This window comes from Clarias gariepinus, chromosome 5 (assembly GCF_024256425.1).
Source record: "Clarias gariepinus isolate MV-2021 ecotype Netherlands chromosome 5, CGAR_prim_01v2, whole genome shotgun sequence".
Lineage (NCBI taxonomy): Eukaryota > Metazoa > Chordata > Actinopteri > Siluriformes > Clariidae > Clarias > Clarias gariepinus.
In genome coordinates, this window is record NC_071104.1 from 9,862,403 (window position 1) to 9,879,081 (window position 16,679).

The 16,679-nt window shown below is 38.5% G+C and overlaps 1 protein-coding gene across 1 annotated transcript; it reads left to right on the forward strand.

The window, feature by feature from the left end:
* The first annotated feature begins 4,684 nt into the window (after positions 1-4,684).
* On the forward strand, positions 4,685-14,834 carry arglu1a (arginine and glutamate rich 1a). Its single transcript, XM_053496413.1, has 4 exons — positions 4,685-5,233; positions 7,859-8,084; positions 10,202-10,285; positions 13,570-14,834. Exons 1-4 carry the CDS (start codon positions 4,905-4,907, stop codon positions 13,732-13,734), a joined length of 804 nt encoding a protein of 267 aa, XP_053352388.1. The 5' UTR covers positions 4,685-4,904; the 3' UTR covers positions 13,735-14,834.
* Positions 14,835-16,679: the final 1,845 nt, after the last annotated feature.

The window sequence follows — 16,679 nt, forward strand, 5'->3', positions numbered from 1 at the left end:
TCAGATGACATTGCATCTAGATTAGTCATATAAAATGTCTGGGAAAGGCTTAAACAAAAAAGAGCACTCGTTCTGTTAAAAGGCCCTAAAAAGGAATTCTGCATTGGTTACAACACTAATAAATGGTGTTACATTAAAGAAAAATACTGCATTAGCTGGAGTTGTATATATACATACATATACTGTACAGTATACATACTGTATATACTGTATATATATGATAGATAGATAGATAGATAGATAGATAGATAGATGGATAGATGGATAGATGTGTATGTTGAAGTTTTATTGCTTGAATGAAAAAGAAAAAAAATAGTTTCACCAGGATCTGTTGATGATCTGTGAGTGTTTTGCATTATTTATCAAAGACGTTTCGCAATGGGCCTCTCCTGCACTGTCACACAGTAACAAAGAAAAACAAGACATCTCTCTTTCTAGGTGCAGACCTCATGAATAATTAAGATGCAAAAACAGAGGCTGGGGAACGTACATGCATCTGCATAATCTGTAATAATACTCTAGTGCACACTGGTAGGATGTAGAAATGTGCAATACCTCTTAACTGTGTTTGTCTACATGATGCATGTTGAAAATTAATGTGGATTAAAGGGTAGTTTAAGGTGACTTATTGTTTGGAGCCTTTTATGCATTTATATAAAGCTTATACGCATTTACACAAGGTTTTAAAGAGTGTGTTTCTATGCATAGTAATATCACATTCTTCGTGTAATTGAATTAATTTGAATTGTGGGGAAAAGTATTGAATCAGTATAGGATTCCAGTAAAGATGTCTGAGTTTTAGCATAATAGTCTGGATATACAGGAAATAAATCATTTCTAGTAATACTACCTCAGCTCAATAATAGATTTTGAATGCTTCTGACAAATAAATACATAATTATAAATACACAATATATGAAACTGGTGTCACTACCTCACTAGTGTAAAATAGAATTCACTGCTTGTATTTGCAAATGCAACTAACACCCAAGAGTTTCCAGCATGCCATGCTTGTAGTCTATGCACAAATTCTGTAGATGTCTTTTTGTGGGATGGGGTTATATCTGCGGGACCGTTTCACAGTATCCTGCTTTTTTGAAGCCCAGGGGAAGTTCGTCTGTACTGATGTGTGAAAATCTTTTGACGTCTCAAAAAATCTTCAACATCAATTCAGTCAGATTAAAAATGTCTGGTACCGAGCAGTAATCTGAGCATTTCACTTCAGTGCATTTGAGTGACTTCCTTACAGAGCTGCACAAAATGTTCAAACCATTCCATCCTCAGACAGGTTTCAGAAATATATTTTAGATTCTCAGCTCAATGTGTTCATCTCTCTGCTTGGATTGCATTCTTGCCTGATATTTGAATAAACTGAATTTTAGATGTAAATCTAACACTCTACATGATTAAATTTACTGAAAAGATGCATTTAATTAAAGTGCACTATAGGCTTCATAGACTTTGCATGCTAGGATATGGATCTACTATGCTTCTGCAGACATTTTTCGCATCTGTAACCCAAGCAACTGACTCTGTTTGGTTTTCCTGTTCTTTGGAAGAATCGCTTTCCTTTAAGATAAGCTTATCGCAATTCTATTTCTAAAATATTGCATATCATGGGTTTATTTTTTGACCAGGCCATTTAGAGGCTAAACTGTGGGGAAAATGACACAATGACATTAGCGTAGCGATTAACTCTCTTACGCAGTGTTTAAAGCATTGAAATGAGGCTTTTCTGAGTTGTCGTGCTGAGTGAAGATGCAAAGACATGCCTATTTTTGAAACACAAGCAACAGCAATTCCGCTTTAAGAATGCCAGTTATGGGTTTAAAATGGCACAGGGTGGTGCACCAGTTATTTTTTTCTTTCTTTTTTGGTTATTTTTGTCTGCTTCTATGTGTACACGTCTGAGAGAAATCTTTCCCCATATAAGATTCGAGGTCATTTTGATTACACCTGCTGATTTCATTATATTATTGTCATGCTAATATTTTTTTTCCCTGACAGCAGTAGATCTTAACTGATATTAATGAAAGGCTTACATCATCATAATATATAAGCTGATAATGTTAATTTTTAAAGGACTGTGTTTAAGTAAAATGTAAATAAATATTGCTTTAATAGAGTTTTTTAATGGAACAGCACTTTATCATGGTTTTCTTCTCTTTTCTTCTTGAAGGCATTCTGACCAATGACACCCACTCCTGGGGAATTCTTAACTAATTCCTACTGCTTCACCCCCTCCAAAACCATGTCTGACCTATTCTAACCACTCTCTATGGAATTCTAACTGATTCCACCCACCCCTGAAGGAATTCCGAACAATCCCACCAATTTATAAAAGAATGCTGACCAATTTCATTGACTCCTGAACCATGTCCGTCCAATTCCAACCACTCCTGAAGGAATTCTGACCAATCCCACCAGCTCATTAAGTTTTTCTGACCAATCCCATATGCTGCTAAAAAAATCTGACCAATCCCAACATCTCTTGAAGGATTTCTGACCAATCCCACCCTCACCTGAAGAAATTCTGATCAGCTGAGCTTGGTTCTGTGTGGTCTGCTTGGGGATGTGTGTGGTGACTGAGAACGGTTTCGCTCAGTGAATGATGGCCATGAAGATGGTCTTGACCTGAGCTGATTCAGTGACTGACTGATTAACTGCAGTTTTAAAATTGAAAGTTACATAAACAGTTTTGTACCCAAGCCTTTATTAGTACCCTATATTAACTAAAACACTTTTCTGTTATACATTTGAACTTTCAACCTTATAACAAACAGATATAGCAGGGATTGATTTATTGTCATACTATCTGGTATTGCCCAATTGAGGATGGATTTCCTGGTTCCTTTCAAAGTCTCTTCCTTTGGTCATTTTAGGGAGTATTTTATTGCCACCATTGCATTGCCCTCGGCATGCTAATCAGATGCAAACTGGTATAATAATTTATATATTTTTTACTTACATTTTCCTAATTTGTATTCATAATGTTTATTTCCTTAAAACAGCTTTTTTTTTATTTCCATTGTCAAAAGCACTATACAAATAAAATTTTATTGTAAGGATCATAATCCCACCCATACCTGAAAGAATTTTGACCAATTATTTGGCACTGGTGGCTCAGTGGTTTCTCCTGCCATGCGGAAGGCCCGGGTTCAATTCCCAGCCAGTGCCCGAACCCCCCAGCCACTGGATGCAGTGACGGTCCCAAGCCCGGATGAAATGGGAGGGTTGCGTTAGGAAGGGCATCCGGCGTAAAACCTGTGCCAAGTTGTTGTGCGGACTGGATATTCCACTGTGGCGACCCCTTGCCAGGAGCAGCCGAAAGACTAACAACAATTTCCACTCCTAAAGGAATTCTGACCAAGCCTACCCATTAATAAAAGAATGCTGAACAATTCCACCCACTCCTGAACCATATCTGATGAATTCCAACCACACCTGAAGGAATCCTGACCAATTCAATCCACACACAATCCACGTCTGACCAATTCCAAACACTCCTGAAGGAATTCTGACCAATCCCAACTATTTGTAAAAGAATGCTGGCCAATCATAACCACTTCTGAACCATGTCTAAAGCAAGCCAACCACTTCTGAAGGAATTCTGACCAATCCCACTTGCTCCTGAAGGAATTCTGACCAATCTCAACCATGTCTGTTGAAATTCTGACCAATGTTACTCATGTCTGTGGGAATTCTGACCAGACTCAATCACTCCTGAAGGAATTCTCACCAATCTCACCCACTCCTGAACCTGTGTTTGTGTTCTTTTATTCATTGGCAGGTGTTGCACACACACTGCTGCTTCAGATTCTGATTAAAACCCCATTTTATTAGCTGGGTAGATTTAGGTTGAATCGACAGTTAAAAATGTGGTTAGCACTAATGCCTTGCACCAGGATCCAGGATCTAGGTTCAATTCTTGCATCGGGTCTGTGTGCATGAAGTTTGCATCTTTCTTCTCTGCTTTGTAGGTTTCCTCTAGGTTCTTTAGTTTCCTCCCACAATCCAAAGACATGCAGATTTAATGAAATTTGGCATTTCCATAAAATCCATTAAAAGGGGAAAATCAAACTTAACCATTAAATGTTTTCAATAATGTAAGATTAATGTTGATCCAATAAGAAAAATAGCTTTACCAGGTCTAACAGAAAGTAGTAATAATTTGTAATGTTATTTATGGCAGTTCATTCATTATTCCATTATGGTGGAACAATGTCTTAGTGGTTAGCATTGGCGCTTTGCACCACCATGTTTCTGGTACGATTCCTGATCGGGAATTGCTTTCCACAGACCCTTGTGGGACTAAAGAGGCTCTGTAATGGATGAATGTCAAATCAATATTAATTGTTATATTAATATTGATATATTAGTGATTGCTATAAAAGTGTATATATATATATATATTTATATATATATATATATATATATATTTATATATTTATATATATTTATATATATTTATATATATATATATATATATATTTTTTTTTTTTTTTATTATCAGGTTATCTGTATTTTTGTGTATTCATTGTGAAAGTTTCAAACAAATAAATTGGGTTAGTTTTGCATTTAGCTATGTGACCAAAGAATGCTAAGGATCAGAATCGCGTAACAAGCCCCAGTCGCCATAGCAACACGAAAAGAGCCGACAGAACCCGAGGCGCAAGGCATTCTGGGTAACTCGTACACGCACAGAGCGGTCGCCATATTGGCTTGAATTTATAAGTTAGACTGGAGGGAAAATAACAACGCTGCGGTGTTTTATTTGTCAATATCACGCTTGTAAATATCTGTTGCTGAGACTGAGAGGTTGGAGCGTTGTTTTTTGTTGTCGTTGCTGTTATAGATTATCGACGGTTTGTTTATTAGGCAGCGGCGTTTTATCCAGAGCAGAAATGGGGCGGTCGAGGAGCCGGAGCTCGTCCCGGTCAAAGCACTCGAAAAGCGGAGGCAAGCACAGCAAGAAGCGCGGCAGCCGCTCCAGGTCCAGATCCAAGGACCGCGAGAGGAGCAAGAAACGCTCCCGCTCCCGGGAGGCCAAGAGAAGCCGGCGGCGAGAGTCGCGCTCCAGGTCCAGGTCGAACAGGGAGCGGGCCAGGCCAGCGTCTCCGGTGGACCGAGTGGACATGTTCGGCCGCACGCTGAGTAAACGCACCGCCGCAGAGGAGAAGCAGCGGAAAGAGGAGGAGGAGAAGAAAGCTGAGATGGAGCGACAGAGGAAGATGTGAGTCTTCGCCGTGTGCTTGTGTAGTATATGTGACATGGTAGTAACAGACACACTCATTCAACAATAGTGATTTCTCTTGTAGCTAAGCTAACTGGCATGCTAACGTGCTAACTGCGTTATTTCCTCTTCCACCCACCCCTATTCGGAGCATCATCTTTCTGGCCCAGTTGTCCTAATGAGCAGCTCGTTGATTGGACAGTCCACGTGTCAATAACGGGGGCGGGGCGGGGCTTACATCTAACAGTTTTTATTTGCAGGGTTTCACCATTGGACCTTTACATTTTAAAATAATTTACTAACATACATTTATTAAGATAATCCAGCTAGTTTGGGTGCTTATTGGGTTCATGTGTTTTGTTTGTTTTTTATGCTTGAGCTCTTCACCAACATGCTTGCTTTTGATTTTGAATACATAAAATAGATTCAGTGAGAGAATTTATTAATAACATTTTGATAACTAAAGCATTTATTAATTCTAATAAAGTTGTATCTCAGCATACAAATTTAATATGTTCAAAAGGTAAAATTTTCTATTGCGACAGGCATTTTTCAATAGAAAATAACATAAATGCAGATAATCCTTTCCAGCCAATTTACAACACTGTATTCATATTTTTGCATATAAAAAGAATCAAAACATTTACAAAAGTCTTGTAAATGAAGTAAAATATGAAATAAACATTAAACCTCACTTAACTTTAATTTATGATTCTTCTTGGCCCCGGCTGCTTTAACAACAAACATAAAAGTGGCTCCCTTTTCTTCTTGCTGCCGCCCTTGCTAACATTCTTGGGACACATGGTGCTCTGTCTTCACTAAGACCATGTCCACATGTAGGAAGGTATTTTTAAAAACAATTTTTTTTTAACCTAATTTTATTTTATATTCTGTCTACATGACCTACGTCTTAAAATATCTTTCTCCACGTGAAAAGGCAAAACAACCCTGTTAAGTGCTGGCAGGAGCATCCCTAATCAAGAGGGGGCCGATCAGAAGTCTAGACTGTCGCTCTGGATAAGAGCGTCTGCCAAATGCCTAAATGTAAATGTAGAAAAAATGTCATCACTGGTTCCGCCGTGTACAAGTCCGACTTGTTCTCTTCCGAAACCGCCGCTGCTGACTGCAGGGTCTGTGGTTTTGGAATTTTGTATGTACTTCGTAGTACATTCAGCAACTTTTGTTTGTTAACATAATGTGTGAGTAATTGCATTTGCCTGTACCTGCATGTAAAAAGTCTAGTAAGCACTGTTAACACAGCCACCAGATTACGTAAGTCCGCCATTGCACAAAAGACTGGCACGCTACAAGCCAAAATCTGTTTCCCCTGTCCACACAACACCACTGAAATTAAGTTTTGGAAAATCTTAATCTTCCAAACCTCACAAAAAATTAGAAGCAAACAAGTATTGGACGGCTCCCAGATGTACATGCAACTTAGCCAATGTTTGGCTCGGTTCATTCATATGCCGAAAATGTTTTGCATGCTGAGGCAAATTTCTTGCAATACTCTTAAGACCAAAAAATCGTGACACTGGTCATTTGTAAACTGGGGTACCCCTGGGATGCAGGCTATTGAGCACTTGTGTAAGTCACGTGTCGGCCAAATGCTCCAGGTGCAATGTAAAATGAATATTTATAAGAATATAAATAATATCTATAAAAACACAAATAATAATAATTGTAGTCACTTTAATAATGATTGGTTGTGATTATGATCACTGTAAAGTATTAAAATTACAGCAACACCCTGGATCAACCTTCGGACCGTTGTGGTTACTATTAACAACTATAAAGTGTTAATGAATAAAACTTGTACAAGGGAAACAGAAAACCCAAGTCTCCAATGATGCCAGTCCTCTTGCTTACCCTTCAAAAATATTCTCTATGAAATGATACTAGAGAAGGCGATCAGTTTAAACACCCTGTGCATTTTTACTAAATTGCTAAACAGATGTCACACGTGACAATCTAATTAGCCGCTAATGCCAGTAAAGACACATTTTCAACCCGTGTCTGAATATAGTTAGGTCTTGTCTTTGTATTTCAGGGCAGGTAATGAGTTCATGGACGCCAGCAGCCAAGAAACAAACACGGAGAATCTAATAAGAACAGGATGCAAGAAATGAAGTTAAAGTATTAAAGCCTGGTGCATTACGGTTATAGGATTGTCCTCAGGCCAGGACATCTGAACCTTAAAAGCATTGGACTCATTTTTGGTCTGGAGTGTCACTGACCCTGGGGCATGGCTCGAGTGACCTGTGTTCAGTACGTGTCAATAGGACTAAGAAAAGAGACACTGGAGATGGTCTGTAGTTTGATGTTCCCCAGGGCAATGTTCAGAAATCGAATTTTGGTCTTTTTTTTTTTTTTTTTGAGTGCGTCAAAGAGCTTCTTGGGCAATATGACCAGGGAGTTTTATGAGCCAAATACAGCTGGCAACAACAATTGACTACTTCCCTTAGGATTACATGTAAAATGTGAAAAACTGGTGGTTAAAACAGAACTACATCATCAGTTTTAACCAACACTTGACAATTGTGTTCAAAAGAATATTGTATGTAAGTGCCTTTTGTAATTTACTTTTTTTTATAATTGACGCATTATGTCTCTATCTCGGTCCAGCCGTCAGCAGGAGATCGAGGAGCGTCTGATTGAGGAGGAGACGGCGCGGAGAGTTGAGGAGCTGGTGGCCCGACGCGTTGAAGAGGAGCTGGAGAAACGGCGCGATGAGATCGAGCGTGAGGTGCTACGGCGTGTCGAGGAAGCCAAACGCATCATGGAAGCACAGCTTCTTCAGGAGCTCGAGAGACAGAGGCAGGCCGAGTTGAGCGCACAGAAAGCCCGCGAGGTAACGCTCGGTCGTTTGGAACGGCCATGTCACCCGCCGCCGTGGCACAACCCGGCATGCATCTACTCAAGAGAGGGCAGGGGGAGATGTGAGAATAGGTGCTTTGGGCTGGGTTAACGGGGCTTAGATTTCACTTTCGGTCAGCTGTACAGCTAGCCGCTGTGAGCTAGACGTTCAGAATCCTCATCACGGGGGCGTACAGGGTGTTGGATCAGCATCAGTAACCCGGGTACTACGTTAAAGGGTGTTTAGGGTCTGACGAACGTAATGATACAGATTCCTCTAAATGTGTGGGTGTGCTTGAGGATGTGCATTGCGAAGGTTGTTACACGGCTGCGAGATATTAATTCTTTCTTTATTTTATTATGATTTTTTTGTCCCTCTTTCCAACCTTCCTACCCTCCACTCTCAATGTCTTTGCCTTCTTTTTTTTTTTTTTTGTCAATGTAAAACTTTTTTATTATTATTATTAAATATAAATAAATAAAAAAGTAAATAAAGCATATTTTGGTTAGGCTTCCACTTTGTTCTTGCTTCCATATTTTTACAGACATATTCTTTTTACTGTTATCTTATTTCCTTTTTTTTTTTTTGATTATTAAGTTCATAACTTTTTTGTTCATTTTAAATACATTTTGCATTTTGACGTCTAGACCTACCTGACAAAAGAGGATTTATATGTATTTTTAACAGGCTCCATGGGTCAGCAGTAACAAACAGGGTTAAAACATAATGTCCTACTACTGCCCCGTCCCATTTAGACACAGGGTTTAGATATACCCGCATGATCCAGCTTCTTTTTATTTTATTTAACAAATTTATGTATTTTTTGCCATATTTTAAAATCATTGGAGTAAATCCAATAGCAACTCTGAATGTGTTAGCTCTCCATTTATTCCTTATTGGAGAGTCTACAGGTTCTCATGTTTATTCTGTCTTTATTTTATGTAGATTTTTTTTTCTTTTTGTTCTCAAATATTTTGCTGTCCTCTAACCACATATTTTTTTCCTTTTATCACTTACTTTATTCATTGTTAAAAGTGCAGTATTGTAAATGTACTTTTGTGTCCTCACGACTTGCTTTTCCTCAGGAACGCTGGTTCTCGTGTACAGACGCACAAACACACATTCACATACACACACTTTGACATACATAGAAGTTCACTCACTCATTATGTTGCCTCTAAACTGAAGCACCATGTAGTTTCTGCTCTTAAACACAGATATCTCATGTAACAAATGCTCCCATTTTTGTGTTCCTGCAGTTGTTAACACCCTTTTAGCAGTAAAAGCCTGACGTCCCGCGATTGTTCATGTGCACACATGGTAATGTGTTTTACTTGCATTCTTCACTCTCCTGTACAACACGCCATCACTTTTGACTCTACTGCAATGTGATATACTGCATGCGGTGTTGCTGTGTAAGAGCGCTAGCTCGTGCTAGCGGCTCAGAGCAGAGATTTTAAAGGGGAAGCGCAGCGCTGTCCAGGACGGGACACACGCGGGACCAGGCAGTAAATACTCACCCCCCTTTAATCAGCAGTTGTGTAGGTACAGTGCACAGTCAAAGGAAAAAAGCGTAGGTATACAAGCATTGGTGAGCTACCACTATTCAATCCTCTCCTCTTTCATTTGTTTTCTTTCAAAATGTCTTGCTTATGGATGCTCATAGCTTAGAACGAAAAAAAAGAGCAAAAAAAACAGCAGCAGCCCTGTTTTGATTTTTGTTTTCCTCATCTTCAAACGATACTCCTCATTAGTCGCTGTTTGTTCTGTATGTCTGTTCGTGATTGTTTGAATGAGACATTGTGGGATCTTAAACGTGTGATTGAAATCAGTCACGGGAGGGTTTTGGAGGTATGGCGCTGAGGGAGAGATTACATGTGGAGGGGGGGTGTTAAATCTATGCAATATTTTTTTAAGATTCTACCATGTGCAAATGTGATGAGAGTGAGAGAGAGTAAAAGAGCTTTCGTGCTGTGAGTGTATGTGGCTGGTAGCGTGTATGGAATGTGTGTAGGAGTGTTTGTACGTGAGGATGGATGGATGGATGGATGGAGGTTGCTCTCAGGAAATTGTTTTGCTCGGCCTAACGTGTCACCATGTCACCCCTTTAGGAGGAAGAAAAATCGAAACGAGAGGAACTGGAAAAAATTTTGGAAGAAAACAACAGAAAGATCGCAGAAGCTCAGGCTAAGCTGGTATGATTATTTATTTATTTGTTTATAAAACTGGTTCTTTCTTTTTTTTAATAAACGCAAAAAAAAAAGAAGAATGATTCAGGATTAAATTCCAAACACATTAAAGCTGACCTGTAAAAATCCTACAATTCATTAGTTTTGTTAAAGAAAGATTTATGTGTACGAAAAATGTCATGGTTATTATTTATTTATGTATTTTTTTATTATTCCCCTGCTTGAAACAAAAGAGGCTCGGTAGTATTGATAAAAGTAAATTTTTTAAATTGTAAAACACTAATAAAAATATAAAAGTATTGGTTTGATGTTTCTCACCTGAAACAAACCATCAGGGGAGCCTTGAACTATCATGAGAGAGTACTATTAAAAAAAAAATTATAAAAGGAAATGTTTTAAAAGCGGATGAGAAGCTTGATAAAGGAGTCATCAGGGGTTTTCTCAAAGACAACAGGAAGTTCAGGTCTCCAACACACTCGAGGTCACACACACACATTATTCACTACTATAATGAAAGAGAAGAAACATTTTAATAATGTACAATGCTATGTTTGTAGCTGGAGCGCAGTATCATGTGTCCTATTTTTGTAATTTGTACATTATTAACCAATATACAGTGGAGCCTTGGATTACGAGCATAATTCATTCTGGAAGCAGGCTTGAATTTCAAAACATTCGTAACCAAATTTAATTTTCCCATAACAAATAATGGAAACTCAAATTATTGATTCCACAGCCCAAAAAAATAAATACATAAAAATAATTAACAGGAAATATAAAGTAAAAATAAAAACAAATTAACCTGCACTTTACCTTTTAAAAAAAGTAAAAATAAACCTAGACAGATAAGTGTTTCCGTTTAGGTGTTTCACGCTGTGTGTGTGTGTGTGTGTGTGTGTGTGTGTGTGTGTGAAGCCCCTCCCGTCCCGAGAGAGAGTGTGTAAACCGGCATGGTGTCAAATTTTGCGCATGCACACTAGAGTTGGGTCCATAGACGATGCCATCGCCGATGGCCGATAGACATCACGATGCTGAGCCGGCATCGTTATCCTCCGCCCCGCCCCCGCCACAGCAGCAACCAGCTCACAAAAAAACTATTTCTTTTGCTAGGTAGCGGGTCACAGCGTCAGTACACTGCTTCCATCTATCGCTTTCACACGTGTACTTAGTAATTTTAGTGAAAACCTCAGATACTGTTTTTTGCGCGGACAACTTTACCGCAAATCCTACACACCACTCCAGACGTATCTCGTGGCTGTCCTCTTTCATTCGGTCTAAAGCCAAAGTATTGCCAGGTAGATAAATTTGCACGTTTTTTTTGACCAACCAAGTTTGTCGACACCATAATAACGACACAGATCACTGCGCCTATTCATGTCAGAGTCCCGCGGAAAAAGTGATTGACAGGTGGTAATTTGTGTGTAACTTATCTTTATTTATTTATGGTTTAGTTATGGGTAAAACAAAGACCATGCGGGTCAGGTAGTGGAAACGGTAAGCTATAATTAATTAATTCGTTATGAATTAATTATTTAACAACAATGGATTTTTAACCTCTAAAAAGAACATGCGTGCTATACACACACGCTTACAAACACAAAATATGTTTTACACACACACACACGTGTAAACAGTACACGTGCGCACGGGTGTTGATTATACCAGTAAGAAATGCGCAGTAAGACCCAGCAGGGGAGACGATTTAACCACAATTCCGCAGCACAAGACAGAGAAAAACCGTTGGCTCAGTTGTGATCACGTGACGCTCGGCGTCAAAACAAGAAGTGCATGCGTGATACCTGACACTCGGTACTTGTAAACCAAGACAATGCTCGTTTTTCAAATAAAAATTATTATTAAAAATTATAATTTTTAAAAATTTGTTCGTCTTGCGGAACACTCGCAAACCGCGTTACTTGCAATCTGAGGTTTTACTGTATTTATTAGTCTGCAACAATTTGCATAAGTCCTGGTGAAAGTTTGCAGTGTTAAAAGGTTTTTAGCAGTTCCCGCTTATTTTTTCGCAATCCATATATTTAAACATTTGGCAGGTGCCCTTACCCAGAGAGACTTGCATTTCATTTCTTTTTTTACATCTCAGCAATTGAGGGTTAAAGGCCTTGCTTAAGGGCCCGACAATGGGGTTTGTACCTAAAACCTTCTGATCAGTGGTCCAATGTATAATTTTAGCTGCACATTTCACATGCAACTTAGTCCACATTGATCTTAATCAGGATTCCCCTTAGGGCAAGAGGCACTGCTGGGGATCAAAACCCAGGATCTCCTGTTTACTAGACAGACGTTTTAATCAAATAAGCCCCTAACATAATATTTGCCAACTCATATACAGTAGATCCTGACATTTATTTAGCTAAATACATAAAAAGATAAATTATTTGTTAGGTCATAGTAACTCATCCTGTACATAATTAAAAGATTTATAATTATGTGTATATGTTTCTTGATCTTATTTATTTCTTATCGGTTTCTTACTTTTTTGCCTAAAAGCTGTTTGTTCGCAGACAGCGTAGTTAAATAAATTGTAAACTAATATTTATTACACCATTTATTACTTCAATGTCCTTTATGAAGGCCTGCTTGTAAAAAAAAATGAAAAGGCTAATTAATGGAGTTTTCGTGCTCCAGTTAGCTGTTTAAATCAGACAGGCATGTTGATGTCCATGTTTATGTGGTTTTGTAACTAGGCAGCGGTCTTTAGTAAGTGCAGTAGCAGACATAATGTTTAATTGGCCTTTGGCATGCGTACAGAGGTGATGGTTATCAACACGTTATGGCATTGTGTGAGCGGGTGTAGTTTTTTTTTATTTTATTTGTTTTTCTTTTTTTCCCTCGAACTATTGTAAGTGTTCAATTGCCTTTCCTAAAGTGTGCGATTTAGCTTGTGTTTATACGATTCAGACATGTCTGGCACAAATCTATTGTAGTAGCAAACCTGGAACGGATTTTCTTCAGTGAATATTAAATTCTCGCAGTTAGGCCTCGGGTAACCTTTACTTTTTCACCATAGCGCCATTGTTCTATTAAAAATGTATTTACTTGATTTCTTAAAGGTAGAGTTATGGATATACAGTCAGTTTATATACAGTATGTTTGAAATGAGTGTAAGCAGTGATGGATCTGAAGAAGTTATCTTGACGTGTGTGAGCTGTTTTGGCCTTGACTTCTCAGCTGTATGTGTGAAATGTGTTTAGTCTCAGTAAATGTAAATCACCTCGTATCCACTTTTACCAGCGTGTTCACTCCAGTGTTTTTCCGTCTGTGTTTCTTAGGCCGAGGATCAGCTGCGCATAGTGGAGGAGCAGCGAAAGATCCACGAGGAGCGAATGAAGCTGGAGCAGGAGAGGCAGAGACAGCAGAAGGAAGAGCAGAAGATCATCTTGGGGAAGGGCAAGTCCCGACCTCGCCTCTCCTTCACGCTCAAAGCAACAGACTGACCACTCACTCCAGCCCTCTCTTCTCTTCCCTATGTCTCTCTCTCTATCTCTCTCCATCTCTTTCTGGAAGATGACTTCATGTTGAAGTGAATCTCTAGCCTTTTTTTTTTTTTTTTTTTGAAGAGAGGTTTCTCCTGCCCCTTCGTGTGTCTCCTCTGGGTTCGAACAAACTTCACAACCCCTTAGTCGGGGAAAACGTGTCACAGACTCTCCCTGACTCAAGGCTGGACTTGGCTGCTGCCTCCACAGACTCTAAATTTTAGCAGCTTTTATGTTTTGACAGTGCTGTGTATAGGATGCTTCCTTTATTTCCCGCCCAAGTATGGGAAAATCCATTGGGAAATCCATTTTGTTTTTACGAGATTGCAAAAGCAAAGGTGTGTGTGTGAGTAAGAAGAGAGAGAGAGAATGTGCCTGCGTGTGTATGTGAGTGAGGGAGAGAAAGAGGTAGGACATGTATGTATGTATGTATGTGAGCATGTGTGTGTGAGAGAGTGAGAGAGAGAGAGAAGGTGAAGGCAGGGGGGAGGGGGACAGGCATCTCATGATTTTTTTTTTTTTAAGGAACAAGTACAGTTTCTGGTCCACAACTTGAAGCCATCCACTTGTGTAACGGGCTAAAAATGGCACGAGGGTAAAATGAAACGCGGTAAACGCATACCTAGTTATACTGTCTTTTTCTTTTTTTCTTTTTTTTTTTTTAACGGTATGGTCCACAGCGTGATTCTGAACGACCTGTCCGCCACTGTGCCCTGCGTGTCAGGTTAACCGCAGTATGTCCTGCTTGTTTAAACCTTTGACCCGGTGCATTTGCTAATGTACGAATCTGACACAGCTGTGGTGGAGATGTGCACTGACCGTGCTGATTGAGGTTCGCTTAGACAGTTCATGTGTGGGTTATGCAAATGTCTACTGTTCTGTTCATACAAGGAAATCAGGAGACGCAGGTAAGATTGGTTAGGGTGTGTGTGTGTATGTGTGTGTGTGTGTGTGTGTGTGTGTGTGTGTGTTAGTCTGTGTGTTAGGAGCTAGCTTAATCATCTTGTGGATGGTCTTGTTAATTGGATCTGAGTCATTCATTAATAAATCCTGCAAATAGGCATCTGTGTCAGATTGACCATTTTGTCTTCTTTTTTTCCCCATTTAATTATGTTCTGTTTTATTTAAATGGTTAATTGGTAAGTTCCTTTTTAAGTAGAAATAATTTCTGTAATATTTGTCGAAGTCCTCCCTTCATTCCATCGGTAATTAATAAAGTATCTGTTCAGAGGCCCCGTGGTCTCTGCAGTGCCCAGGCTCTGTGAGCGACCCAACATGGTGTACAGTGACGCGTGTTCTTGCTTTACATGCCATGTTTTAAACAACCAACCATGAATGTTGCGTCATTGTCTTGTAGTATTTGTTGTCTGGGGTATAGCTGGGTTTATGTTCGATAGGATTGCTGAAACGACACAGTTGCAAAGTGATGAAAATATCACAGCATGATGCTTTGTGGCAAAGGTCTACAGTCCACGATAAATATCACAAATATGTTCGGTATCAAAAATAGAATTGGTTAAATTATAAACAGGTAAACAGCAGTGGTGCATTTTTTTTGTATTTAAAAAAATTTATAATAATAAAACTTGCATAAAATGTAATAAATTACTTTGAATTAAAAAGAAAAAAATTATGTAATGCATTTTAATACACCTAAAATAAATGGAATTCTTAAGGTTTTTATTAAACCATAATGTTAGATTAAAATACCCCTTCTGCTTATATCAACTAAAGTTTTACTCATACATTAAACAGTAAATTTCAATGCTGAGCATCACTAACAAAACTGATAAAGTAAAATAAGAAAGGAGGTAACCTCCAGAAACAATGTCAGGAGTAAGTGCCGAATTTAATGTCATTTTCATGGTACAAGTTGTAAATGTACAGTTGTACATTTCTTTCATGGTACAAGTTGAAGGTTTTCTGCCGTTGTCTTTAACCCATAAGAGCCCAGACCTATTTTGTCCTTTTAAGGGACATTATGGGGGATACAACGCCAACCAAATAGAGCTCATGGAACACATTTTTAAAGGCGTCACATGGCATTTTTCTCTGACAAGTGTAAGGTTAAAATCAGTGCACATGCCATGGCAATAGTTTTATAATTTGTTTTATTTTAGTTTATAAATGCAGTCAAAACAGGTTAATTATAAAATGAGATGTTATTAAATTATTAGAGTTGTTAAAAAGGATGAAACTTTCAGTAACAAAAAAAACAAGATTCTTAAAAATTAATTAGCGCTGCATGTGCGACCCAGACAGACCTTCATTTTGGAAATGATGTCATGGGCACACAAATTCACAGATTGTCACAAGATTGCAGCAGGATGTTCATTAAATGTTACTTGGGGACTTGATGAGAGAAAGCCAAAGATAAAGCTGAATACGGGACTTTCCAGAACATTTAACTTGTTATTATGAGTTCAAATTTATATCGTTAGTAGAAAACCTGCACTCTGTAAAGTTTAGGTTTAATGTTGCATCTATAATGCTGTTACAATTGTATATATCTATCCTAAGATTGTAAATGATTATATGGATTATGCGAGATTTCTGATTTAAGATAAAGAAAATTTAATTAAAAGTAATGCGAATTAGGTCGGTGATGTTGAGCTTGTGTGTGCTCTGAGGCTTTTTTTCCCCAACCATTCTGAGTCCAAATGTCACATTTATAAGACTGTAAACTTAATTTTGCAATTAAAGGTTTACCGTACATTGTAACATCAAATTGTCTGACTCAAGAGATTGTAAATGCTATAAAAAAAAAATAAACGATACCAACTTTTTACCAGACATGATGGAAAAGCGTATCGTGACTTAATTTATCTCGGGAATCTCTAATACATTATCTGGTTTCATCACCCGGTCCTGTGCGGCACTTAAAATTTCCCCCAGTGATGGAGTAC